This window comes from Anser brachyrhynchus (genome assembly GCF_964034855.1).
Source record: "Anser brachyrhynchus genome assembly, chromosome: 22".
Classification (NCBI taxonomy): Eukaryota; Metazoa; Chordata; class Aves; order Anseriformes; family Anatidae; genus Anser; species Anser brachyrhynchus.
Window position 1 is genome coordinate 6657186 of NC_137715.1, and position 27144 is coordinate 6684329.

Here is a 27144-nt window from a genome sequence, read left to right on the forward strand (position 1 = left end):
TCATCTTCCAGGCTGAGCAACATTTGCATCAGTCCAGTTGCCCAGTCACATGCAAACAACTTACAAGGAAGCACCAGGGGCACCAGGGCAGAACTGAGCAACAGTTTTGCTGCTTATGGAAATGCACCAGCCATAATTATGGTGGGATTTGTCTCACTAGAGTCACATCTCTTTAACACAAACATACCTGAACTCAGCATGCCTGGGCGGCCCTTAGTGTTGGATGGGCAGAAATGGACATTTCCAGGTAGGTTCTGGAGAGGGTGCAGGTAAAGGAGAACTAAAGGAATAAAGTCAATGTGCCAGTGGAGGAATGGAGTTATTCAAAGCTATTTCCCAGTGATTTTCCTTGAAAATAAATGTACACTTTTAGAAATCAACTGGTATTTATTGACTGACAAGAACATCAGCAGAGCAGACACTAGTGCAATACTGGACAACACAGCCAGCTACACAAATATGCATTTTATAATCAAAAGGAAATCAGTTATGGATTATATAAAAACTAGGACAAGGTACAAGCAGGACCGTAACGCAACTTAAAACCCACAGCACCATTTTCTTTCTAGAAGATACAAAAGAAATATAAATAACATCCATACTTCTTGTCACAAAAGTTGTACATCTTGAGGTAGTCAAATGTTTTGTTTCCCTTAAAGCACTGCCTTTTATTGTTTGTCTTTTTTTCACATGACATTATATTGCTGCAAATTGGCCTCTCAGTCCTACACATGGTGCCCAAGGGTGCAGAAGTGGTCATTGCATGAGTGGGGTTTGTTACCTTGTTCATTAATGTTTCTTGGCTTATGTCATTCTTTTTATTGATCTAATAAAGCACCCCCAAAACTAGCATTGTGCTGCCTCTCCATCACAGCAACAGTGTTGCATGGATCCTCAAGGAATTACCAGTGTCTAATCATTTTTTGGCCATTCTCCAGATAAGTGATTTCTTCCCAGGCAGAGTCAGTTCTTAACTTGGGGACAGCAGGGTAAATCCACACCAGAACTTATATACACCTCACTAAACTTTTTCTGATTATTATCTCCCTCCTGCACTAAGCATGCTGGACACAATACTACCAAACCCAGCACCACAAAACACCAGGACCAGCAACAAAAACTGTACAAGGAAGCACACACAGATATAGGGAGCAACCTGTGACTGCAAAGTAGCCTTCCATAGTAGTAAGGATTCCTGCTGGCTCGTAGGAAACACTGAGAATTGTCACTTCTCAGGTTTCTTGGATCTTAGGTACAGAGAAAAGAAGTCATCCTAAATAATAATTTAAAAAAAAAAAAAAACCTATACAGGAAAGCATGTGCAGCTCAGATTTTTAGTGTCAGTAGCCATACTAAGGTACATTTGTGCTTGGAAAATAATTGCTTTATAGCCATGGCATACATTCACCTATGCTGCTAAAAAGACTTTGATGTAAATATGACCCCCTTATATCTCCAGCTTGTCATTTCAGGAACTTCTTTGCACATATAACAGAAGAGGCAGCACATCTGCTGGATCTGTAGTACACCATAAGATGCACAGCATAATGGAAAAGTTCACACACACATCAAATGGAGGCCCAGCTATTTACATCTCAGATCTCCAGGAGATGGCAGAAGAGCATTGCTCAAGATGATGTTGCTTGGTCTTGATTCTTTAAGAAAATACAGTTCAAACCTGAGAATACTGAATGCTGAACAGACCCATGTTTTGCTCCCTGGCAACACAAAGCCTCTCACTGGTGTTAACTGAACTAAAGCATATCTCTGAACATCAACCCAATATATCTCAAGTTCAGGCAGTAACAAAGTTACAGGTAACTGAATGGAGAAATAAAAAAAAAAGGAAAAAACAGCTATCTGCCTCAGGCAAAATTCCTCACTCTTAGGATTCAAGGATACCAAAAGGAGGGATATCAACATTGCCTTAAACACAAAATATGCTCAAGTCCTTTCCCTAGGCCTCATGTGGCATTTCCAATAATTATTTATTTCCCCATCCGTACTCATCATGTGGTTTCCAAACATTGAAAGGCTGTCTATTCTGGTTGGCAGGGGCTGACCAAAAAGCCTTTTAACTGTGACAGGGAAGGGTTGAAATAGGTTTTGAGCTGAGCTTGCAGAGCAAAGCCAGGAGGATATCAGACTTCCTTGTCCAGACTTGGCTTGACAGCTCAGTTAACAACCGAAACTTAATTCAGCCAGATGCCAGTCTTCTGTATTCCACTGAGCCCAAATTCAAACCAATCATACCACAGAATGAACCATCTCTTCCTCAGGTCTTTTCCATCTTTACCATTTTAACAAGCAGCACTGAGTGTTGCAGGATATAGAGCTGCAGACACAGAAGTCCCCTCTGGTAGATGAGAAACCAGTACTTAATTTTCCTCTCAAGTATCTTTTGTCCAGCTCTTAATCAACATTTTGCCTGTGCTGCCAGGGCTTCCAGGCACAACCTTACCTTTCAGTTTACTTTATTTACATTATTCTTAGATTCTAACACTACAAAGTTTATGTGAGATCCCCATGAGATTGCGTTAACCCAATACTCAAAACAAAGGGCAATGCCATCTCATAATCCCTGGCAGCAAGACTAGACTAAAACACTGTGATACCAGTTACAACAGCTCATGGGTCAAATGGTAAAATAGATCATGGCTTTAAAAACTAAAAAACAAACACAAACAAACAAACAAAAAACATAACTAGAGGTAATCCCTGCACATTTCAAAGGATTCAGCATTTTCAGTGACAAGGAAATTGGTGACACCATCTCAAAAGCATGAATGTCCATATGACAGGGGCTATACATAAAACAAAAAGAAATCTTTTCGTACTAAGGATTCGTCCTGTCTTGAATATATTCTCTTTGCCTGAAAGAGCGTCAGAGGTCCAACTGAGCCCAAAAATACCCACATTGAGGGGGCTTGATCTAGTTGCCTAAATACAGGCATTTAGTCCTTTTGCCACAAATCTATACTCCGTTTCCCACTGACATCAGTGTTTCAGCCACAAAAGATACAAATAACCTAAGCTGCAAGTTCTGCCAGTCTGACCATATTCCTCTCTGCCTAAATAATCATCTTACCTTCTTTCTAGTCTTGTTTTTTAGCCTGTTGTGCAAAACACCTAGCATGCTTCTGAAATGCACTCACCCCCTGCTTGAAGCATTACACTTGGGATACAGAAAAAGGATATTACTAAAATAACACTTTTGACTGTGTGAAAGCCAGACTTGCCTTTAGGATGGGTGAAAGAAGCCTACCTATTTAAAATGCTCTTGACAGGAAAGTGAAGTGTTTCCTTCCATGCTCACTGCAGAGCAGGACCAGGTCATTGGAGAAGACCAACAGACTTACATACAGTGCGGTTTTTTTGTTTGTTGTTTTTTTTTTGTTTTGTTTGTTTTGTTTTTCAGGAATAGTAAAGAAAAGCAAGTCTGAGCAAGGCAAAAAGCTTCACTTTGAAATGAACTCATTCTGCAGGTAACTGGGGAGGACCCCAAGGGCCCTACAAACACCAGCCAGGTCCAACGAGGCTCCCATCTAGCCCGTAGCCCATCAGCCACTTCAACCAACTTTCAACTTCTACTCTGTGACTGGAGTAACTGGGGAGGGAAGAAAGCAGACTTTCAGTTATACATGAGATGATTTGTAGATCTTCTCCAGGAAGTCCATGCTGGTTTTCCAGGGCAGGAATGCATCAGAGTTTCATAGACCATAGCTCCCTGTGCACAGCTTGACAGTTCCTACTGCATGGGTCAATCACAATGGTGCTCAGCAGGGTCACCTAGAGCTCACTAAACACAAAGCTCTAAAGTGAAGACCTAACACTCCTTGAAACATAAAAAACCTACTCTTTTCCTAAATGAGAGAGCAGATTCATAACCCCTTCCTGAAATCCAGCTGTCAGCAGGTAACACTGACTCAGATAACATTACTAGGAGACTAAAGAAGTGGATTTTTTTATTCAAACAATTTCATGGCAAAGCTGGAGACAGAATGTACTAAGTTGTAGAAAACCAGTTCCATCCTGAGCTCTTGCCTGCAGTGACTGTGCTGATCAGGCAGACAGGACTTGCATAATGTGTGAATCCCAATCTATAGTAATGTGTCTAATGGAATCCCCTTAGTTCGTCAACATTAGCCCAAAGAGGAAATAAAAAGGAATGAGCTCATCAAGAACACTTTCCACCACCTAGGAGCATCCTACCTGCCCTCAGATTATGAGATCTCAGTGTAGAGAACGTTTAGTGCATGCCCAGAATTTACTGGTCCAATGGACAACCAAGAAATGTAATTTTTTAAGGCAAAAGGACAGAGTGGTGGATCACAGAACCACAGAATCACAGAATCATCTAGGTTGGAAGAGACCTCCAAGATCACCTAGTCCAACCTCTGACCTAACACTAACAAGTACTTCTCCACTAACAGTTGGATATCGTTCTTTGATATCCAACTGTGCTTCACCCCTCTGCCCAGGTCCCAGTCCCTGTTTAAATGAGAATGCTCCATGTAATGACATAGTAAATACATCAATAAAACATTGACAAATAACCCTCAAGTGACAGGGTACTCCCTTGCCCTCAGATGCCGTGCAAGCCAAGAGGTCAGTAGAGCAAGCTGCCTGGGATAAATAGTACAGACGAGAGCTAGTTTCTTTGTCCCTTCACCTATGATTCCTGTTCCTAACAATTTTAATTCATTGGGATACTTTTTCATCAAGAACATTGAGACTCGTGGGAAGATTTCAACTCCAAAAAGATTTAAAGCAACATGTAAATAATGGTCTGCTCAATATTAATTTCTGGGGTATTTAAAAAGGCCAATTAACCCAATTTGCAGCATTATGTCTGTCATAAACACTTTAATTCAGTTCAAGTCAACTTAAGCCAGAACAAGGGATAAAAAGTAGTAAGCCCATTAAGAGACCTGTAGATAGCCAAAGGGAAGGTGTTAATGGCCTCTAAACAGTTAGTTAATGGCTAGATCTGCTCTGAGCCAGTTCTTTCCCATCTGTTTATAAAGCAGAAATCAAGAATAGTTGTAAAAGCCAAAGAGCAACGTCAAGATAATGTGAGTACACATCACTGCAAAGTAATTTTTTCAAAGTGTGTGTAAATGAACGCTCAAGAGCTGGAGCACACTCAAGAGCTGGAGCACACAGGTGGGATCTCACTGCTTTTTAGGAGAACTGAACCCCATTGAAACCCTGCCCAGTTCAGCCTATGGCTCAGTCGGTCTAAACAACCTAAACCAGCATCTTCATCCATTATATTGCCTGTGAATTTTGATCTGAGGATGAGTATTTAAATATTCTTTTTAGCATTATCCAATCTCCACAGCAGCATCCTGCTCACTGGCTTATAACCATTACCAAGGATAAGTAAATACAGCACCTTTGTTTTCTCAGGGACCCTCCAGAGCTGCTCACCATACAAACTGGGAACCTCTAACTGTAAACTCAGCACTCAGGTTGTGCTCCACACCTCTATGTGTGCATGGAGGCAAGGTCAGAGACTGCCTCACTGCCATTCCCAAGACTGCTTTTAAGACACAAACAAAGACACAATACAGGCTGCTTGCATTGTGCTCATCTTAAAGTTCACTAGAAAAACATGACTCAATGCCAAGGTATGACAACACTGTAATAGGCTTACATGAGTAGCCAGTGTGCCCTTGCCACAAAGAAGGCTTACATTAGGCTGCATTAGGCAAAGTACTGCCAGCAGTTTGAGAGAGGTGATCCTAGCACCTGGAGCACCATGTCCCGTTCTGGGCTCCTCAGTACAAGCAAGACATGGGCATGCTGGAGACAGTCCAGCAAAGATGGCCACAAAGATGATGAAGGGACTGGAGCATCTCTCCAGGGACTGGAGCATCTTCTCCTCAGGAAAGGCTGAGAGAGCTGCAACTGTTGTCTTCCAACCTCAACCAGTCTGTGGTTCTGTGCTTCTCTGGACAATGCTCTTCTCCCAGGTCACCTTCTCTCATGCTAGATGCCTCTATTGTCTAGATATATCTAGCTTCTCAGTGCAGAGATTGTCATTCATGACTTGCAAATTTTTAAAATGCTCCAGTTACAGTAGTTCTTAATTCCCTTTCAGAAATTTTATGTCTCATTTGCAGAGGGCAGAACTGTGGGATGTGATGCACACTGGGCACCAGGGCAGAGTCGTACATATAAGACAAAAGAGGCAATGAAAGTTTGATTGGGAAAAACAACAACAGCAACAAAAACAAAATAGATGCTTAATTAGCACCATCACCCCGGATCCACCACCACAAAACAACCTCCTGCGAGGCAATATGCTGCAAAGGATTATTACTTCACAGACCTCAGCTGAGTTCCTGTGATACATGCACTTTATCAGGTACAGTTCCAAGTTTCCTGTGTACAGCAAGGTTAATACATGGTTACAATGTGCTTGAAGTCTAATGCCCACAGTGTACATATGATGGACATGAGCTCCATTTGTTTGTAAAGTTGTATTTCTGCGGCACAATCCTTGCATCAAAATGAAGCTACTCAACAGTGTGTGAGTTCAAAGCAGAAAAGGTTCAACCAGCTTCCAGAGAACATAACTTAAAATCTCCTGCTGCCAGGGTCATTTTGCCTTGGTGCAGGAACATGCCCGTCTCTGCTGCATCAGAATCCAGTCTCTGCTTAGTTGCCTCTCCAGTCCCTTTCTTCTCTTGTCTCCAGGAAACAGGGCGCAAGCCCTCATTATTTCAGTGTGACCACCCCAATGCATTTACATTTGTGCAAGTGAGGGATGGTGGGGGGGAAATATTCCTGCAATTGAGTACAAGCTCAAGAGAGAGATTTTGACTGCCTCAGTGACTCTGCTGTCCCCTTATTACTACCTCTCTCTCTCCCTCCTTCCTGATTTGTTACCTGGCAAAACTTCTGGTTTTCACCCCTCATACAGGAGCTGTCCCCAGATTTGGGGATCTCAGCACTGAGGTAACGGGAGCACTAGACATTTTTGGTGCTTGCTTTTTCCCTTACCCCACCATAGAGAATTATGTCCCACTCTCCATACTTCTTTCTTGTACTCTAGGATTTGTTTGGACCCTCTAGAGCTGATTTTACTGCTTGCAGCTGTAGACCACCTCTTCCTGCATGCACTGTTGGCACTCAACATAGCAACACCACTGCACCTGACAGTGGCAAGAGAAGGTAACCAACCGGCTCTGGGTGTTATAGCCTCGTCCACAGCACATGCTGTCACAGTTGCCCTCGCGAGAGCAGGTCCTCCCAGCAGTTCCCAGGGAGTATTTGCTGGGCCGGCAGAAACTGGGGGAGTCTTCCACATACACCAGGTCAGTGGCACGGGGCGAAGCAGGGTGCTTGGTGGAATGGCTGTGTCTCTGTGGGCTGGCCAGCTCTGAGTGGCCCACAGCATCATTGGTGGTGCTGAAGACCTTGACAGCATCATCATAGCGCAACTTGAGCAGTCGTCCAACCTCATGGAAAGGCGAAAGCTGCTTCCAACATGTCCGGACAGCACATGAACCAGAGACGCCATGGCACTTGCATGTGGTTTTGAGACCATTTTTCACAGCCTGATGAGGAAGAGAAGCAGTAATCATTATCTCCCAGGACCACGAGCCTGGTTCTGGGTAGAGATTACACTTCAGTTGCAGACAGCCTGAGAGTACTTCAGTTTTATTGGCATTATTCCTATTTTACAGAAAGAAAATGAAAAAATAGAGGAATATCTATAGAGTTGGTCAGAAAGTTAAAGCCTGAATGATTATAAATGTCTGAATATTGAGGCTAGTCAAATTCTTACTAAGCATATGTTTGGAACAGCAGGAGTAGTCAGCCATGAAACTGTGTATCTCCAGCATGGTCAATTCCCGCTCTTAGCATATTCAAATCAAGACAGTGCTCTAATCAAACAAGTAATTAGACTCAATAAATAAAAATAATGGTAAGTCAGTAGCCTGTAATATATAAGCCAAAATGCTTGATCTAATGGCCTCCCTAACCCAAAACTGTAACATGACTAGGTCCATAGCAAATCACACAGACGTAGCAAATCTCCTCTGGACTCATAAATGATCTCAATAGTATCAACCCTCGATCTGCTTCATACTTCATACCAGCACTGAAGCTCTAGCTGTTGTCACACCTCCCTCTGGCCATCACATAACCAACAGAGGAATTCAGCCAGTGAGTTTCGCAGCGGTTACTGTACTGCATATTACTACCACTCAGCCTTTGATATCGGTAGAGGGTATAGCTTGCTACTCTCCTATTCCGAACATCTAACTCCTCATATCAGCGTTCAGGAGACTTTCCAGGGAGCTCTCTCTACAAAACTGAGAGCCAAAACACACAGGTAAACAGGGGTCTGGTTTCTGACTAGGGGCAGTGAATACTCCTCTCACAAACACCCTTGGCTGAGGATGGGTTGGAAGACTTGCACTGAACCCTAAATTCTCTTTAGGCCTGCTGCTGCAACTCCTCACCTTGATGCCAACATTGGTGTTGTGGATGTCCACCTTGGCCCGTAGGTCTTTGCCAATCCTCTTCTGACCCAGGAATTTTTTCAGGAACTTTGTGCTGTATTTGAGGTTGTCTCCACAAACACCCCATTGCCAGGCCTTGCGGTTCTCCAGGTCTGGGGAGTCATCACAGGTGCAGCGCTCCATGCGCCCAGCACTACATGCTCTGGCCAATGAGTGGGTGAGAGCTGCAGAAGACACTGCATATAGGAAGGCAGTTTCCTTAAAACCTGCACAGGAGAAGGATTATGAGAGGGTAGGTGCAAGAAAGGCAAAATAAGGTGTTCATCCACTTCACTGGCTCTCCTGGCTGTCCATGAGCTAATACCAAGCACAATACTTGTCTTACAGACAAAAGAGACAAAATTCTTCCATTACCTGCACATAAATCCTAGAAGAGAAACCCAATATCAGGTTTGAAGTAACTGGCATATTAACATCCCAGTCTCACCTGATGACTGAGACTGATGCAATATGGACACAGAAGACCACTCATGAATCAAAGGATTAGAAGGGCAATATACAAACAGTCTTGGGAAAATGTGCAACTACAAAAAGTGAAAGTCATGAAATTCTATTTGTCCCCCATCCTCACCACAGAGCTGATAGGTGTGAATAGGGGCAGTCGCTGAAAACATGTTGTTGTCTAAAATCATGAACTATTTTAAAAAGTTTAAAATCATGAACCAACTATTGTTCATAATAATGCTCACATAATAATCATAATATGTTCACATAATAATCATAACAATCATATAATCATGTTTAAAATCATGACTATTTAGCAGAGACTGAAAAAAGTATTTTAAAAATACATTAAGATACATATCTTTTATTTCAAAGTGTTTTTACTTGGGAATATTTTGACTTACTAGTGGTATTTCGTATCGAAAGATGACACACAGTTTGATTGGGAAAGGTTCCATGTTGGAAGAACACCTTTGGCAAGGACAGAATCTCCAGCATATAAGTGGATTTTATAACTTCTTTGTAAAGAGAATCCCAACGACAGTGGTGCTGCTTTCTGAAGCTATTCTCCTTTTTAAACCAGGCTTCCCAGACAGGCTATGTTCACCCTGATAGATATGACCATGATACACCACAGCATATAAACCATGTAAAAAAATACAATGCCTGAACAGAAATTGCCTGAAGACATGAGATCAGATAGGAATGGCCATGTGACATGATAACCATGAGCTCCAGAGATGTCCCAGAAAGCACTGATCAGCACATACCTGACCTAAACCCCAAAATTTTTTATTTTCCTGTTTAACTCATTGGAAAATCTTAACATTTCCTCCAGAGTTTATCTGCAAAAATTAAAACCAATGGAAAATTATGAATGGAATATTGCTTAACAAGTCCATAATTTAGGAAGCAGACCAAGGATGAGAAAGGCAAGTGACTAATCAGTATCTCAGAATGCAGGAATGGATAAGACTGGCCAAAACCAGACAACTGTTGGTTTATGAAAAATACACTTGTACATTGCATGGAGGGAAACACATTGAAGAAAACAAATATTCCACACTGGAAAATTCCAAATTTCTTTCCACATCAGAAGGAAACAAATCTGTTCCCCTAAAAACATGAAAGAGAGAGAACCACAGAGATCTGATCTAGTCTGCAGTAAGCCCTGTTTTGTGCAAAGGTTGGAAGGGACCTCTAGAATTCATCCAGTCCAACCTCAAATCTTTCCATCATTCTATTCCCTCAAAGAATTCCCATCCAGCTGTAATAACAGATCAGAACAATGACTGCTGAGATCCGGGTGAGGTCACCATAAATCTGACCACAGAAGAGGACAAATAGTTCTTCTGATAGCTATCAGTAAGAAGAATGACAAATTGACTAATCATACACATAATGGAGAGGCTGTATTTGCGAATTCAAGACAGACTTCATACGCGATTGTTCAAATTCCAAAATTTTAAAAGAAATATCTAGCAATAGTCTAGACATGAGAGAGACAAGAAAATATTGAGGAAGTCAAGGAGTTCAATCAACAAACTTCTTCCTGCCTCCACATTTAAGTTGTATCACAAGTAAACAAGGGACAAGTGACTTCCAGCTGAGCTCTCTGATTGACAATGTTCTGTAAATGTTTGAGGGTACTGGAAGAATAATGAAAAAATGTCACCAAATCCATCTAAAGTTTTGGAAAAACTCATATGAGATTCAGTCATTACAGATTTTGAATAGCAAAACAATGCTCACACGTTTTCGAACACTGGTTAACTCAAAAGAAGGAGCTAAGAGAGGATATGGGATCCTAATTTTGAATAACATTTGGGATCCTAAACTTGAAAAACAGTTCCAGTAGCTGATCTCCAAATCCCTACCAGATTCCCAGTATCCTACATGAGATACTGGTACCAGAAGAGAGGAGTGCATTTTAGAAACACTTTCTCATACCATATAAAGCTAGAAGTACCAGTCAGATCCACATACTCTGCTAAATCTGACTTTGTGGAACACCACACTGCTTCTGCTATTTCTGAGTAGTGATGGTTTGGTTCTTTCTGTGGTATTCCACGTAACTGCTGGCCAGATATCAACCCGCTTGAAATCAGAGACCATTGCTTGTGGTCAGACCATTGCAGACAGCAGTAACTGAAGATAACGAACATAATTCCAAATCATGTCCTTCTTCTCCTCCCTCCCACCTCCTTTTATGGCAGAGGTTCAGTGTCAAATGCTTGTCTGAAAAATCTGATTCCTTCTCATTCATCGTAAGGGACTGATCCCCATTTAATTAATTCACAAGCACATGAGTAAAGAGAAAATGAAGCGTCCTTAAGACCTTGTTGAATAACAATGAACAACAGAGCAGCTATTTAAAATGTATTTTCAGAAGGATATAGCACAAATGAGCAGGAATCCACTCCAACAAACATGTTATTGAGAAGATCTAAATGGAGGTTTCTCCCTGTGTGCTGGGTATCTATCCTCCCACTGTGTCGATGGTGCTCTTGTAACCACAGCCAGTGGAACCTGGCTGTCAGAGTCTGTTTTAGGGATGACTCCCTCTCCTGCCCCTATATTCACTAGGTGGCTAGTGACTATAATAAAAACTTAAACACTCTGTGCAAGGGGGAACATCTAAACACAGACATCTTTTTTGGGCAGTAGTAGGTTCAATTACAAACAACCAGCACAAAGTTGAATTTCAATATGCTGAAAAAAGCCAGCTACTCTTGGTAGGACCTTGCACATTTCCAAGTCTTCCTCTGAGCTCCCTTGAATTATTTCTCTAACTTAGCAGCCTATAAATACAGAATGACATTTGCTATGATGGTAAGACACTGTTCTGTGGTATGGTGTGCTCTAGACCACAATGAAAACTATAACAGGAGGAGTTTAGCCGTATGGTGACTCTGCCAAAGGAAAGATGCTCAAGGTTGAAGATTTGAAGACACTACAGTAAAGACAGTGTGAGCATTTCAGAGCAAGTGGAAGAAACAACACCCTGGAAAAAAAAAAAAGGAAAAAAAGAAAAACAAAAATCCACCAACCACGGACCAGAGAGGTATAGAACTATATAAAGCTTTAGAAAAGAAAGACTTCTCAAGATCTTTAGCCCAACCACCTGCTCAAAGCAGGGCTAACTTGAATCAAGTTGTTCGAGGCTTTGTCCAACTGAGTTTTGAAAGTCTCCAGGGATGGAAATTCTATGACCTCTCTGAGCCACTGCTCCTGTGCTGTATCATTCCAACTTCCTCATAACATCAGTGAAACCACTGTTAGAACATCAAATAATCTGAACAACATGAAGCAAAGAAATGGAGAGAGGATTGTGGACTGCTCAGTTCTCAAGGATTTTTCTGAATGGCTGGATCTGAGCTGTCTTTGCTATAGGTATTATTTTCCCCAAATCATCATGTTGTTTGAGATGTAATATAGCCTGCCTGACTTCCAGCAGCAACTGACTACATTTATGCCGCACCTTGGAAACCAAAAAACTCATCACTATTTCACAAGCTTTACATAAAGACACCAACTGCCACCATGCAAAAAGATGGCTTGCAATGTCTTTCTGGGAACATTTTAAATCCCTCTATTTTCATGGATTTTTTAAAAAGTGGAGAAGGAATGAAGGGAGATTTTACATGGATCAGAAGAAAGCAATAGCCACCATACGTGACTGCAATAGTCATAGAAGGATTGTAGGTATGGTATGAAGGATGGTGTGTGTGTATATATAAGTATGTATATATACATGCTGCATATTTGAAATGCTAGCTTTATTTTCACCATCTACTTCATTTGTTGCTTTACATTGACAGTCTTCTGGATACAACTAGGAAACTCCTTTTTGCATAACCTGCAATCCTTCTATGACTATTGCAGTCATGTAATAAAGCAACAAATGAAGCAGATGGTGAAAATAAATCTGGCATTTCAAAAACCAGAAAACCCATGGTATACATATACATATATATTAAAAATAAGCAAATACAAAAAATAAGATGATGGCATCTGGAGAGGCAGGAAAAACATCTGTGATCCTAGCCAGTCACTGAATTTTTTTAGTTGTGACTGCAAATTAAGTGTGGCTTTTCATCTACTATAAAAATGAACCATCTCACCAGAACATGATCTTTTCTCCTCTCTTCCACTAGTAGGACCATTAAAGACTGTTAACTGAATGCTTTTCTTGATGGCTTATCTACAACCATGACAATATCAAACTATCTAATCATTTCTAAAACTTCATCACTACTTGGGTGAAAGGAAAATAGTCCATTTTCTGACTGATGATTTCCAAAGCAGCAACGAAACAGCATTAGGAATTTGTGAGAAACACATCAAAAGAAGCAGCTGAAAATATTCGCCTTCTTTGTGAAAGAAATTAACCTGTTTGCAAGTTAAAGGAAAATGAGAACTAATAATTGCTTCCAGCCAACTGTCCTCTCATACAGGGGATGTACACAGCATACTTTACTGTATTAAATCATCATTTGATCCTTAAGATTGTGTAATAAAAGTTTTCAAACACTTATCCTCATCTGCCAAAACAGGTTCTAAATTACAGGTGATATTTTATTTTGTCAATCTGGAGTCCATGGAAATGTTGAGGCATGCCACCACAAGATAATTAAATGTTTTCCAGCTATTTGAAGATGAGGATTATTCAATTGTCATTTTCAAGTTCTTTGAGGTTGATGGAGGCAGACATGTCAGGAAGTCACTCATAATGATCATGAACAGCTTCTTCGTGAGCTTAAAAAGTCACAATAGAGGTTTGCAATGAAGTAAATCTGATCTTGCATGTGCTGAAGTTTACTAAAATATTAATATATTTCATTGAATAAAATTTGATAATTTTAAATTGAAATGTTATAATGTTTCAATTCCAATGCTAATTAACATTTTAATTTCATCAAAGTTAATATTGGCTTATTCAGCTGCTTTTTTGTTAACTTTTATTCATTAATATTATTGAGGGGTCTGAAACTGGGTAATACTGAAGACTGAAACTCAGCATAAGTTACTAAATATTACTGAAGAACTGATGCTCAGTAATAGGTCGGTCAGGTACTATGTGGATGAGGACAGGTTCAGAAGAGTGTATATGCATGCTCTGTGAAACTGCATTAAAAAATACTTTCAGGATCTATCCTCATTTAGTTTCCCTCAACTTCTTTTAATTTAGAGGATTTATTATGCTGTCTCCTACCTCAAATACAGCACTTACAGAACATTTTCTTCCCCTAAAGCCTTCTGTGAAACAGAAGCCATTGACTCTTCTGTTTGCTATATCTGAACTTTTGTGGAAACTCCAAATATATGAGAAAAAGTCTTAGGAGACATCTGTAAACATGCACTGAAATGCCTTAGAGCTGATAAATGGCTTTTTAAATGGAAAATTAGGATTAAATTCTGTATCAGAGAACAGCCAAGGTTTACATCCAAAGACCTAAAAAAAAGTCTTGTCTTAAAATGTCCCTTGAAATAAAGCACTAATTCTTATTTTTCAGAGCATCATTCCTGATTGACAGCCAAGAAAGATGATCAACCAAGGAAACTCCATTTTTGGACAACAGTCCACAAGACAAGGGTATGAACTTCCTTTTATATTTCAAACCATGACAAACCACTCAGGAAAGATGAGGATAAGGCACTTGTCTATTTTGTGGCAAAAGAGCCCAAATTGCATTCCTATTCCCAGCTCTCATTCCTAGGCAAAGTAGGTGATCTCTGAGCTGCCCAGTTAATGCCCCATGTCCATTGCTGACTGTGAGATGTGTATTCCACACAATACAGCACTAAGTGAGATTTTATACTGCAAACAAAGGACTACCTTGTACCTCGCTTCAGCAGACTAGTCCGTCCTTCCAGACTGCAGTTCCAGCGCTCACTGCGAAACTGGTACTGGCACTCCATGATCCCAAGCCGGATGGCATCACGCAACGTCTCTGCCAAGCCAGGCTCCCTCCGGCAAAGCCTCTTCTGCTTGCGGGACAGCTTCAGCAAGTCACACTGCTTCATGTGAACTTTTCCCTGGGCAGAGTTTGTTGAGGGTCCCAGGGAAGGAAAGTGGGTCAGAGCTTCTTTCCCGGTCAGGCTGAAAGAAAGCAAAAGAGCATTGAGTTAAGGAAGACAGCAGTCATGGAAGAGAAAGGTGATCAGAGGGAAGGGTAAGAGATGATAAGAGGGAAGGATTCTGATACTCAGAAATTTCCTGGTTAGGGTATTTTACCAGCTCAGAAGTTTAATCAATAAAAACTGATTAGATCGTGTACCTCTGCACCCCACACCAAGGCAAAGTAGCAGACTAACACTGCAGGGAGAAAGAAGAAACACATGGGTGTTGGCACCAGCAATGCACTTCAGGTGGGAAGCTTTTTTGACTCCATGAAGATGTATTTTCACGCCTCTAGTTTTGTTTCCTGTGCAGTTCTTCCACCGTCAGAGACATATTTCTTAGCCTACATTTTTCTAAATGGTGCTGCAATTCACCGTATGCCACAGCACTGTGCTTGCTCCATAAAGCATTAACCACATCCTTTCAGGGTTTTGTGTACACTGGTAATATGCCACTAGATGTAGCTAGGAAAGACCAATAGGGAGATACTATTAACAAACACCCTTTTAGAGCAAGCACAACTTTTGTCAGAAAGGAAGAAGGAGTCAACTAAAATGTATTGGGTTTGGTTGGTAAGTAGCTTTTTTAAACAAGAAATTAGGGTTAAATTCTGCATTAGAGAAAAACAGGGATTTACATCTGAAAATAGTTTCACTTTTCATGGCAAGACAGTATTTTTCTTTACAAATTTATCTCCCTTGGCAGATTTAGGATGCCTGAAAACATGAAGGAATTATTTTACTTTGAGGCAAGATTTGAAGGCTGCAAACAAACTGGGAAGAGTCATGCATTTGCACAACATTTATCTGCAGTGCAACTCCTGACTGCCAAACAGCGAAGAATCGCAGAACTCTCCCCCAGAAACATCCAGATAAATGAAAACCTTTGAAAATCTTTATTCTTCTATACACCTCAGCCCTGGCATTACCATTTGCAGACTTCCCAAATTCCACTGTTTTCTTTGCAAGTCCACAGCTACCTCAACATGGACAAAAAACAGGTGAGCCAGTTGGTTCTTGTTCCTCCTCCCCAGTCAGGCAAACTGGGCTGTGCTGCTCCACAAAGCAAGAGTGGGAGTCGGACAAGCAAAGCTGGATAGGGAGGGATGTACAGGAGCAATCTCTGAAGCATGTCTTCAAAGACTACCTGGCTGCTAGCACCACACCAGTGGTGTAGCGACTCTTCCATTATCTTCCCAGCGCAGCTCAGCTCTTGTGCAAACCAAGCCAGATGGAGATGCCTTGCTAACAGTGGTTGGGACCTTGGTACAGAACCAAACAAGGCAAATCCTCAGAGCAGAGCAGGATGTGAGGTTATTCACCTCACTGCATCTTTTTTGGTTCCTTCTAAAAGCATGGCTCTTTTGCGGCTGAATTATCTGACCGGGTCTGACTGGTCATGTCTCCAGGCGTATGTTTCTGTACAACAAATGCCAGTCTGCACTGGCAGAGAGAAGACGATAGTCTGTGTCAGCGAACACAAGAGTCCACATTCTCTACCACACTCCAGTTCACAAGCAAAGAATGTTAACCAATGGAGGAGACCAGACTGAAGACTTACCTAGCGCCACAAAAGACAGACATTTCTAACACTCTGGTCTCAACTGTTCAAGCAAGTCCACACTCTCATGATGGATATAACCTTCCTTACGGAGGATGCAAATCAAGTACTGCAGCTGCTGTTTTAGTTCCCCACATACCTTATAGACATCTCCTTGTGAGCTAGTTGTCTAGATCTCTCTGTAGTCAATCCAGTCTACCCAGGCAATGGACTTAGAGTACAGCTTAGCTGACCTAAGCCCGGTGCACTTCTGCACTCATTGTCACAGTAACCTGCATCCTCCACACACTCACCATTCCATAACTGTGTGCAAGTAGGATTAATTAACCCTGGGAAATCATCCAGAGACCATCAGACTAACCAAGAAACAAGGAATCTTTATGAATCATACAACAAATATTAAACCTAAGAAACTAAGAAGAATTTCTTAACCTGTTGTCATTGCTGAACTGGGGGACAGAAACATAAGATTTAATAGTGAAAGCCAAGAGAAAAACAGGCAATACTGAAAACCGAGACAGATATTTGGGGCCAATATATCCAGCCCAATAAACTGGAATTAACGCAGCTTAATGATTTTCTGAGTGCAATGCAGACTGCACAGTTCAAAACCAAGTCTGGCAACAAAGACTGCGTAGACAGGGCTACAACAATTGGTGCACAAAGGACTTGGTGTTAAACCTGTTGCCTAAAAGCACAGTACTATAAATAGGAGAAAAGGTGGCAAATTCAAATTTCTATAAGAGATGTGAAGATCTACACAGAACAGGAGAAATCTGTTCCAGACACATTGTGAGGCTACATGAACCTTTGGTTTGATGAAGGACAGCCGCTCTTGCAATCTTGGACAGGGATTATCTCAAAGATATCCTATGACCTGCCAGTGGCCAGTGAGATTTGGGAGAAGCTGATATTGCCATTCTCCAAATCCTGAATAATGTTAGATGTTATTATTTGTGAAAAACTCAGTGAGGATAATGACAGACACGATAAAAACAAGTTTTGAAGAATTTGATTTAATTTTCAGAGCAATCTCAATAGTGCACAGCAACTGCAACCTGAGACCACTGTACTGGTTTTGGCTGGGATAGAGTTAATTCTCTTCACAGCTCATATGGTGACATGGTTTGGATTTGTGATGAAAACAGTGTTAATATCACACCAATGTTGTAGTTATTGCTAAACAGTGCTTGCACAGTCAAGGTCTTTTCTGTTTCTCACACTGCCCCACCTGCGAGTAGGCTGGAGGTGCACAAGAAACTGGGAGGGGACACAGCCACGAGAGATGAATCCATCTGACCAAAGGGATATTCCATACCATATGATGCCACGCTCATTGATAAAAGCTGGGAACAAGAAGGAGGAAAAGGGAGCACACCTGGAGTTACAGCATTTGTCTTCTCAAGTAACTGTTATGCATCATGGAGCGCTGCTTTTCTGGAAATGAATGAACGTCTGCCTACTGACAGGAAGTAGTGAATTAATTCCATAGTTTGCTTTTCTTGCATGAGAAGCTTTTGCTTTACCTATTAAACTGTCTTTATCTCAATCCATGAGTTTTCTCACTTTACCTTTCCTGTTCTCTCCCACATTGCAATGGAAGGGAATGAGCAAGCGGCTATAAGGGGTTTAGCTGCCAACCAGAGTTAAGCCACAACAACCATACAGAGAGCAAAGATATCAAGTCTAATTTATCTTTTACACTATGCAAAACAAAAGCTTTGTGGGAAACGCACTTTCTAGAATTGCACCTAGCAATAGTTTAAATTCCTGCTGATGCAATACAGCATCCTACACAATTAGCCAGTAGCACAAGCAAACTTACTTCTTGCTACTTCTTTTTTTATTGATTTGTGAAATTCTAAAGTTCCAACATACAAAATAACTTTTTCTTTTTCTCTAAAAGTGGAGGATGAAAATAACCAGATGGAAATAACACATTGAGAAGTAAACAAAACAAGCAGTAAGTGGGTTAATTTAAGATATGTGGCAAAAGCTATCTGGAATATACCTTTCTGTAAAAGTCTTCAGCATGTGAACTGTCAAACTTGTTACCTAGGACATGTGAATGAAAAAATAATTGTCTGTGCTTAGAGATTTCTTCAGAGATTGGGCTTCATTGCGTAGGACTGGTGCACAGATGCAACTCTCAAAACTAGTCTCATATAACTTTCAATTTAGGGAAGTAGACAGAGAAATTAGGGTTTCCCAATGTCACATGGTTGACCAGTGGCACAGCTGGGAGCAGAAGCCACCACTCTCAGAGTCATAACAGATATGGCTAAGATTACTCATATGAGCAGAAGCTTGCAGGCTCTGACTACATTAGCTATAACTGTGTTTTATTAGGGCAAAACTAACATAAAATCATATCAAGATCACAGTATGAGAACATTCTCATAAAATTAAATATAAAATACGCAGATATGTGCAGTTAGGCAAACTGCATGTCATTTTTAGATGATTTAGAGTTTATTATCTACAGATCATACAGCAAAAAAGTAAAATCTTTGAATTAATGCACACCTGCTAGCAGTCTGGAAAAAACAATAAGGATCTCAAACTTTTATTTCTCTCTAGTTTTCTGTCTAAGCACTTTACTAAATTCATCATTTTCCTTTAATCTCCTTCCAGCCACATTCCAGCTGCTTAAGAGACTTTTAATGAGAGCCTGTTCCTGTGCAATGCCTAATGTCCCCTGGATCTGAAAGGTCTTAAAAACCCTTAAAAATATGCCTTTTCTCTCTCTCCCCAGAAAGGAGAGAAATCAAAGGGAGCCACAACAGCACTCCATATCTGATTTCACAGGCCTTTCATGTTCCACAGAAATATCCACACCCCACAGATAGCTACAACAAGCATTCTGGGAAGGCTAAGAGAATACTGGATGACAACAGATCAAACCAAGGCCCCTCAGGTGCACAATGGGTCCTCAGCTCTGCTCTCTCCCTGGCAGCTCAGTGGAACTGTTTCAAACCAGTAGGAAGCAACACTGTGTCTACTTAGATCTTGATTTCAGGGGCAGTGCAGTCCCTGCTACTGACTATCCAACCTAGGCTAGCAGTGAAGTCAATCATTACACAGGAGATGAGATTTTTCAGTCCAACTCTGCACTGGCCACACACCCTTGTGTGTTCCCCACATGAGACACTCAACACCCAGCAAGATGATTCTTTAGAAAATATGATTCCCTGATAACTAAAGACAAGCCAGGAACTTTAAATAATCAAAAAGCACCCATGGAAAGCCCTTACGTATTCATTGCATCTGTAGTCCCACACCCTCTCTGTCGTCCCACATCCTCTCTGTCGTGCCAGTCACTACGGACTCCATCTACAGACTCCATCTCTACAAGTCTCAGCTGAGAGTTGCCCTCCCTTTCCATTTTTACTCTCTTTCTGCTAATATTGTCTTTTAAAATGACAATGCGAAAGAGATGCTGCAATACACCCTCCTGATACATTTTACGTTGAGAAATGGTTGTGAGGCCCATACGTATTCTGGGCATTTAGTTTATCTGTCAGAGGTACAGCTCAACAGGAGGAGAAAGATCTTCACAAATCTTTCCAGGAGCATTCAGAACTGGACAGCAGAGTCTCTTTTTGTTGTAGATTTAGTCTATTAGATTGATCACAGAAAACTTGCAATAACAAACAGTTAGCAAAGAGGACATAGGAATGTACGTAGCTGAGCTAACTGGATGAAAACCAAAGCTCACTTGCCATCTCTAGAAAGACACAGGGGAAGTGAGGACAGAGCTTTTGAAGGTACTCATTTTTATATTAGTGTCATTTGACGTGTTGTGTTCTTTTCAAAATTATGCAAGCCCATGCTTCAGCAGACCTGCAAGTCACATGTTCTTTTGTTCTCTCACATGTTCCTTTTAAACTCTAAGGGCCAAAAAAATATTATTCCATCATGAAACTAACAATAATTGTGCCACTAACTTTGACAGGAGCACAACTAGGACTTTTCCCAAACACAAAGTGATAAACAAAATGGAGGACACAGATAGCTGAGTTAAGAGGAGCTGCAAAACAAGACAGCACATAACATGAAATTCCAGGAAGCCTGGCGCCTCTGTACCTACCACAGGTATTTCAGGTTGAGTTATAAGGAAATGCTCCAGTGGATCTGGCTGCCCACGGAGCACGAGCCAAACTGGCCAATGAATGAGACATGCTGCAGCCCGCTCCCCGTTTATCTCCCCAAGAAAAGGCTTTACTCAAGTTTGTTGCTTCTGCCCTCCCAACAACATCCTACCCAAGCTGGGTCTCTTCTGAATTCTGCCCTGACCTAGTTCTAGGAAGAGGGCAATTGCTGCCCTCTTAGACTCTGTGAGAAACAATACCTTCCAGCACCTCACAGATTATTTTTCACTTTGTGAAAGGCCCTCTAAGAAGGCAAGGGGAGGCCAAGAGCTTTTAGTGAGGTCTAGAGAGACTCCCGTCCACTCAAGTTGTTGTACATCCTGAAAGAAAAAATGGGGCTACTTACAGAAGGCTACAGCATGGGCTGTAAAGCAAAGGTGAAGACAAAACAAGCATGAAGGAAGTTAAGAAGTACATGCTGTCTGTGTGCAAGGGAGACGGCCACTCCTGGATTCCTGCAACTAATGAGCCAGGCAAGCCCAACATAACCTGAACAACAGCCGGACCACATTGCAGTTTATTTATTTGTCCTCTTTTAAAAACTGGCTGTGATTTTCCCCTCACTGGACCCAGCACTGGCAGTTTAAGGTCTGTTCAAGATACCCAATGTACTGACACCAGGCAGTCAAACAATCCCAAATACTGAGAATGTGGTCTTCTGAGATATGCCCACAGCTGTCATTATATCTCCATTGTAAGGCTGTGTTCACCCCAGCAAAACTTCTGCTTCGTACATTTATAGGTGACCTTCATCTTTCACTGGGCCCTTTGGGTATTTTTGCTGGACTGCTCTGTACACTTCATGCCTTACTTCTGTCCTGATAGAACAAAATTTGGTATTTCCTTCATTGCTGCCAACTTGCAATACTTCACCATTTCTAAGCCCACTGAACACAACAGAAAGGACTCACATCCTGTCTCTGTGGATAGCCACCCAAATGCCTCCTTCACTTTTTATTACATCTTTGTAAGGTTTCCACAATTAAAAATAAATAAATAAATATTGGAAAGCAAGGATGAGGCTCATGTCCCTACGCCTCTAACACTCGGCAAAGTTTAGAGGTAGACTGCTGAACCAGGGCCCAAGAGCCCCTCCAATTCAGTAGTAGTTTGGTTGCAAGATAGTTTTTTTCCCAAGCTAAGTCATATAGGCATTCACATCAGAAATTCTAAGATATTCAGGTTCCTCCCTACTCTATCAACTCCAATTTGTATTTGAAAGCACCCACATATCTCATTATTAATCACCACCAGACACTCACTGAGTTCATGGACTTGACTTTCTTTCTTGAAACTTTTAAATAATAGATGAAAATGAAAAGGTGAAAATGCGCTGGACACACCTGTGTCAAAATCCTCAAGGAAAAATAAATAAATAAATAAATTTAAAAGTAAAACTCCAACCTCAGATCCTGAGTTAAGCATTGTCAAAAGGCAGAACTCACAGATTTCTTATGACCAGAAAGCAATTCATACCAAACAGATCATTGTTACAGAATGAAGAATCACTCGGGTTGCTTTAATAAACAAGCCCACATAGAGCAATAGCAACTGCTTTGTGTTACTTATATGAAAGGAAAACATGAACACGTTCACTTCCACCGAGTACAATCATGTGTACATGCCCCAGTAACTGGAAAGCCAAACACTCACAGCAACCCAACTCCTTTCTGGATGACCAAGAAAGCTATAGTCTTCCACAGTCAACAGACATTTAGAAATGAAATAAGCTAAATGATACAACTAATAAATTTTAAACCAGATATTTTAAGGAAGCTTTGAAACAGAAATGAAATACCAACTGCGGTCATTGGTAAGCAGTGCCAAGCCAGCAGACACTGCATGCGAATTTAGGAAGAATTGTCTTGCAAGGATTGGTAGAGGGACCAAGAGCCTCCACACGTGTAAGTCAGCAAAGCTCTGCCTGGAGCATTCTGATCACCCACAGCAGGGTCTGAATGTATTAATGTTTGCACCTCTCCTACACTCACTGCGATATATGCACTAACAGCCCTGGTTACCACAAGAGAGTCTGAAAAACTCTCTGAGAAGCAGCTTACTGAGAAAACAAAACATTTCTTCAGGGGAAATTCTGCACTGACCTGACCTGTTAAAAACCTATCTTTAGAACAGTAAAATGTGAGGGCAGGACCCACACCTAGGGGCAATCGCACTGAAGCGAACCCATGCAGTATCCCAGGCTGAAGCACCAAGTCTCTACACCCAGGTGTGTCCTTCATCTCTGGACTGGCCTTAATCCCCTGCCACCCTGGGGACCCTGCAACGGCAGCAAGTCTCTCGCACCTGCCTGCTGAGCCCCGGCTCTCTCTGCCAGCCCCCTTCTCCCACTTTATTCCATCCAGGGAAACAGTTTGGAGAAGTATTATAGCAAGCGACCCATCCGGAACTAATTTCAAAACCTGAACAGAAGCAAAGCATGGCTCAAGGGGTCAGTATAACTGCTCCCAGCATCTTCCACCCCGTCCCTCCTTCCCACTCTCGCACAAACTGATCCTTCCCCGGGCCCCTCGCCCCTTGCGCCCACCTCTCCCCCCAGGACGCCCCGCCGAGCGTCCCCGCAGCGCCGGCTGTCGTTGCAGGTGCGCTCCCCAGGGGCCGAGCGCCCCCGCGGAACCTCGGCGCGCCCCCTCCCCTTGGCAGAGCACCCGCGGAACCTCCGCGCCCCCTCCCCGGTCTCCCCGCACCGCGGAGGCGGCTCCAGGGGCTGAGTCCCGCGGGCGGCGCTGACCCGAAGTAGGCGGCAGCGGGCGGCGGCGGCGGCGGCAGGAGGAGGAGGAGGAAGAGGAGGAGGAGGAGAAGGCGGCTGCAGGCGGCGGCGGCAGCGCGCATGGTGCCGGGCTCCGCAGCTCGCTGCGCGGCCGCCCGGCGCCGCGGCTCTTTAAGCGAGAGGCGGGGCGGCCCCCTCCTCCCGTCCCGTCCCGTCCCGTCCCGTCCCGTCCCGTCCCGTCCCCGTCCCGTCCCGTCCCACAGCCGCCGGGCACACCGTGGCGCACGGCGCCGGGCACCCCCGGTACTCCGCGGGGACCCGCCAGCCCCTCGCGTCGTCCCCGGGGCAGGGAGCTCCCACCAAGCCTCTCCAGCCCTGCGAGCCCCTGGGGCTCTGTAGGTCCCCACGCCTGGTGCTGGCAGGCCGTGGCAGGGCATTGGCAGCCTCTATACAGGGCTTGAGGATGCTTGGCGGTGCCCAGTGTAATAGGAAAGGTGGATGCAACTGGAGACCAACCCACTTCCAAGCCGTACCACTGCCTTTGGATGTGGAGCATGGCTTCAGGCAGATGGTAGTGCAAGAGACCAAACTGAGGTTTCAGGGAAAAGACGAAGGAAAGAGGAATCTGCTGTGCCCAGGCTCCCATGTTCACCCAGCGCATTCCTGCTTCCACTTGGTCTCACAGCCAAGGGCACCAATGTTCATGGACATGGCAGGTAGATTCCAACACATGGCTTGGAGCACACATTCAAAAACATGTATAACCAAACTTGCATTGCACAAGCAGACATCCCATGGAAATGTTGGTGGGAAGGACCCTTTAGAGGTCTCCAGACCAAATTCCTGTCCCAAGGCAGGTTGTTATCAAATCTAGATAAGGGTGGCTGTAACTTTGTCCAGCTGAGTCCTGCAGATCCCTGAAGATGGAGAATCTCACATGTCTCTGGGCACTTGTCCCACGGCCACACAGCCCTCCAGAGGAAGGATTGTTTAATGCCCAGCCCTGTCATCCCAAGTGCAATTACACAAACAGCCATGGAAGAACTCAGCAACAAATTTCCAGAACCCAATAGTCACCATTGGGACCATTGTTAGCAAGGTGCAAGCAGTGCACTCTGGAAACTTCTGTGTAACACAAAAAGGCTATGCAGACACACGTGGCAAGGCTCTAGATGGGCATATAGCCACATGCAGAGGGCTGCAACCAATCTACACAGCCAATAAATGAGAACGGCAGCTTGTCCAAGCTGATGGTGCATTGCTGCATTTCACACTCTCCTCCATCAGACTGTGCGCCTGTAAAGTTTGCTTTGCAGAGCAAACGTTTGGGCAAAATTTTTAACTACAGCACTTTCTACTGACACCTAAAGAACTCAAGATCAATCTGTAATTACTCCTGTCCCTGCAGCAATATCCTCAAATGTCTCATGATGTGTACTACTGACACCTCTATTACTAAGGGTAGTGTTCTCCTGTATGTACTTGGGCTTCTCCCTTTTGTTTTCCTACATAGGAACTCATGGAATTTTTCCAGGGCAGAACATCTCTGTAACCATGCTTCTGCCTAAGGCTGGTAGAGGGTGGAAGATTGACATTTTCATTTCAGAACCTATTGATAGGGCAAAAGACAGCATTGCATGGTAGAACCACTAGAGCACGTGAGGTGGTATATCTCCACGTCTTGCTTTACGGCCACACAGGTGACATATCAGAATGATGCTGTGCCCTGATTGTCCTCTCAGCACAGCTGCAGCATTGCAGACTCTAGCCTGCCCTGCCTGGAAGACAGTGATGGACTGCCCCACAACCCACTGCAATTACTCATGGTTTTAGGAGAGGGATCAAGGTAAGTAGGGAGAAAATCAAGAGTCACCATCACACACCAGTCCAGCTACAGTAAGACGAGAAAGCCCTGCTGTCCTCCCATGTTCGGTCTTGAGCTGGGCCATACCCCTTGAAGCATAGAGGAACAGGAGGCTGAATAGAGTTGTTGTTTGGGAAGAGAAGCAGAGGAAGATATGTGGCTGCATGTCAGAAAAGTCTGTGGTCCCATAAAGGAGGTAGGATGGGAGTCCCAGTTGCCATGAAAAATGGGATGAACAACCCAACTGTCTTCATCCCTTACAGAGCTCCCAACACCTACTACTCAGTAGTCCTAGGACATCACTGACTTGTCATTATCTTCCCTTTGAGCCTGCTCTGCTGCAGCCTTAAATCTTAATCTTGTTGCCAAATTATTCAAGGTGCATCAGTGCAATTTTGCCTACCCCTCTGAGAAGCTCTTTTCCATTTCTGCTCTTGTCAGGACTCACTAGGTACAATATAGAGACTCACTGATTTTGTTAAGTTTGTTTAGGAGTGTCTGCATAGGAATGTCTTCCAATGCTATTTTTCACCAAATTGTATAGGAATGACTTGGGGCAGGGGAAGTGTTTTGATAGTCTTCTCATTTCTTGAATCAATTCTTGCTGCCATGGTATCAGAGTATAAAAGCAAGAGCATCAAGGAAACATGGATATTAGCATTCGCTGACAGCACTTCAGAGAGTGAAATTTGGCATTTGGGATTATTTTTCAGACACAGCCATAGTGCAGAGACACTCCCAGCCACACACCACCAGATCATGGGAGCAGTTCAGGAGGAAGGCAGCTGCCTGCCTCAGAATCTGATTCTGGAAACACATGGGGAATGCCACGCTGTGGTTGCCAGTGTCACAAGCAACTCTTGATATCTATGGCAAAGAAGCCTACAATGCAGCCTCTGGCGATCTGCAGAACTCTTGAGCTGGGAGTTGCTCTCCAAATTTGGATGCTCTGGTGCACAAGAATCTGTTACCTCTTCCTAGATGCTCAGCACTGCCAGTAACTTCCCAGAATATCCGGGGAGCTGCCTGGGTGTTCCCTGACCTGCTTCAGTCCAAGTGAACTAGCTTAGGGAAGTCTGCTTTGTGAGTGCTGGTGGGCAGGGCAGACCTCATGCAGCACCTCTTTCAACAGATCAGGGAGGGCAGGAGGGCTGGTGGCTCCTGGAGAAAGTGGTGGCTAATAAGGTGCTTACAGCACTTGTGGCAGTTCTTGGAAGTCCAATGCTGCTATGTCCAAGGTCTGTGGACAGCTCCCCAGGCATGTTGTGAAGCCTAGCATAGGGAGGAAAAAGGCATAAACCCCATAGGACTATGCAATCCCACAGGAACCTGCTGGGGAAGCATGAAAAGGAGTGGACAGGATCCAGGTGAGAAAGTGCCAGCAGAAGAGTATGATGTGTTGGTATGTACATCTTTCGATCCTAGGCAGAGAATACTTAAGGAAAGGCCAGCTTACTGAGGGCTGTCAAGGGAGGTAGGCAAACAATGTTTGTGGGGAGGACACGAACATCTGCCTTGTGCCTCCTGAAAAGTCTCTGATATGAGGAACGAGTCTTCCCGTACAATTTGGAGGCTACAACCACAGCCAGATTTTCACATTTTTGATGGTAGCTATTTATATTGAGAGAGGTGGGGTAGGCAGAAGACATTTTGCCTTCTGGCTGGTGTGAAGGGGGTAATTTCAAATTGTATATAAGTATCTGGGGAGTAGCTGGGAACTGTAGGGAAGGTGG

At 43.1% G+C, this 27144-nt stretch overlaps 1 protein-coding gene across 2 annotated transcripts in view; it reads right to left on the minus strand.

The window, feature by feature from the left end:
• Positions 1-269: 269 nt before the first annotated feature.
• The window catches only part of WNT9B (Wnt family member 9B), a 44811-nt gene continuing 17936 nt past the window's right edge, over positions 270-27144 (minus strand). Inside the window, exons 1-4 of one of the 2 annotated variants that reach the window (XM_080565079.1) lie at positions 23365-24393; positions 14831-15087; positions 8481-8746; positions 270-7568 (exon numbers count right to left, since the gene is read on the minus strand). In XM_080565079.1, coding sequence (XP_080421205.1) covers positions 7092-7568; positions 8481-8746; positions 14831-15087; positions 23365-23984 — 1620 coding nt within the window. In that variant the 5' untranslated portion in view covers positions 23985-24393 and the 3' untranslated portion in view covers positions 270-7091. Of the gene's footprint in view, positions 7569-8480; positions 8747-14830; positions 15088-23364 lie in introns of those variants that run through there. The other variant, XM_080565080.1, reaches the window with a different exon arrangement.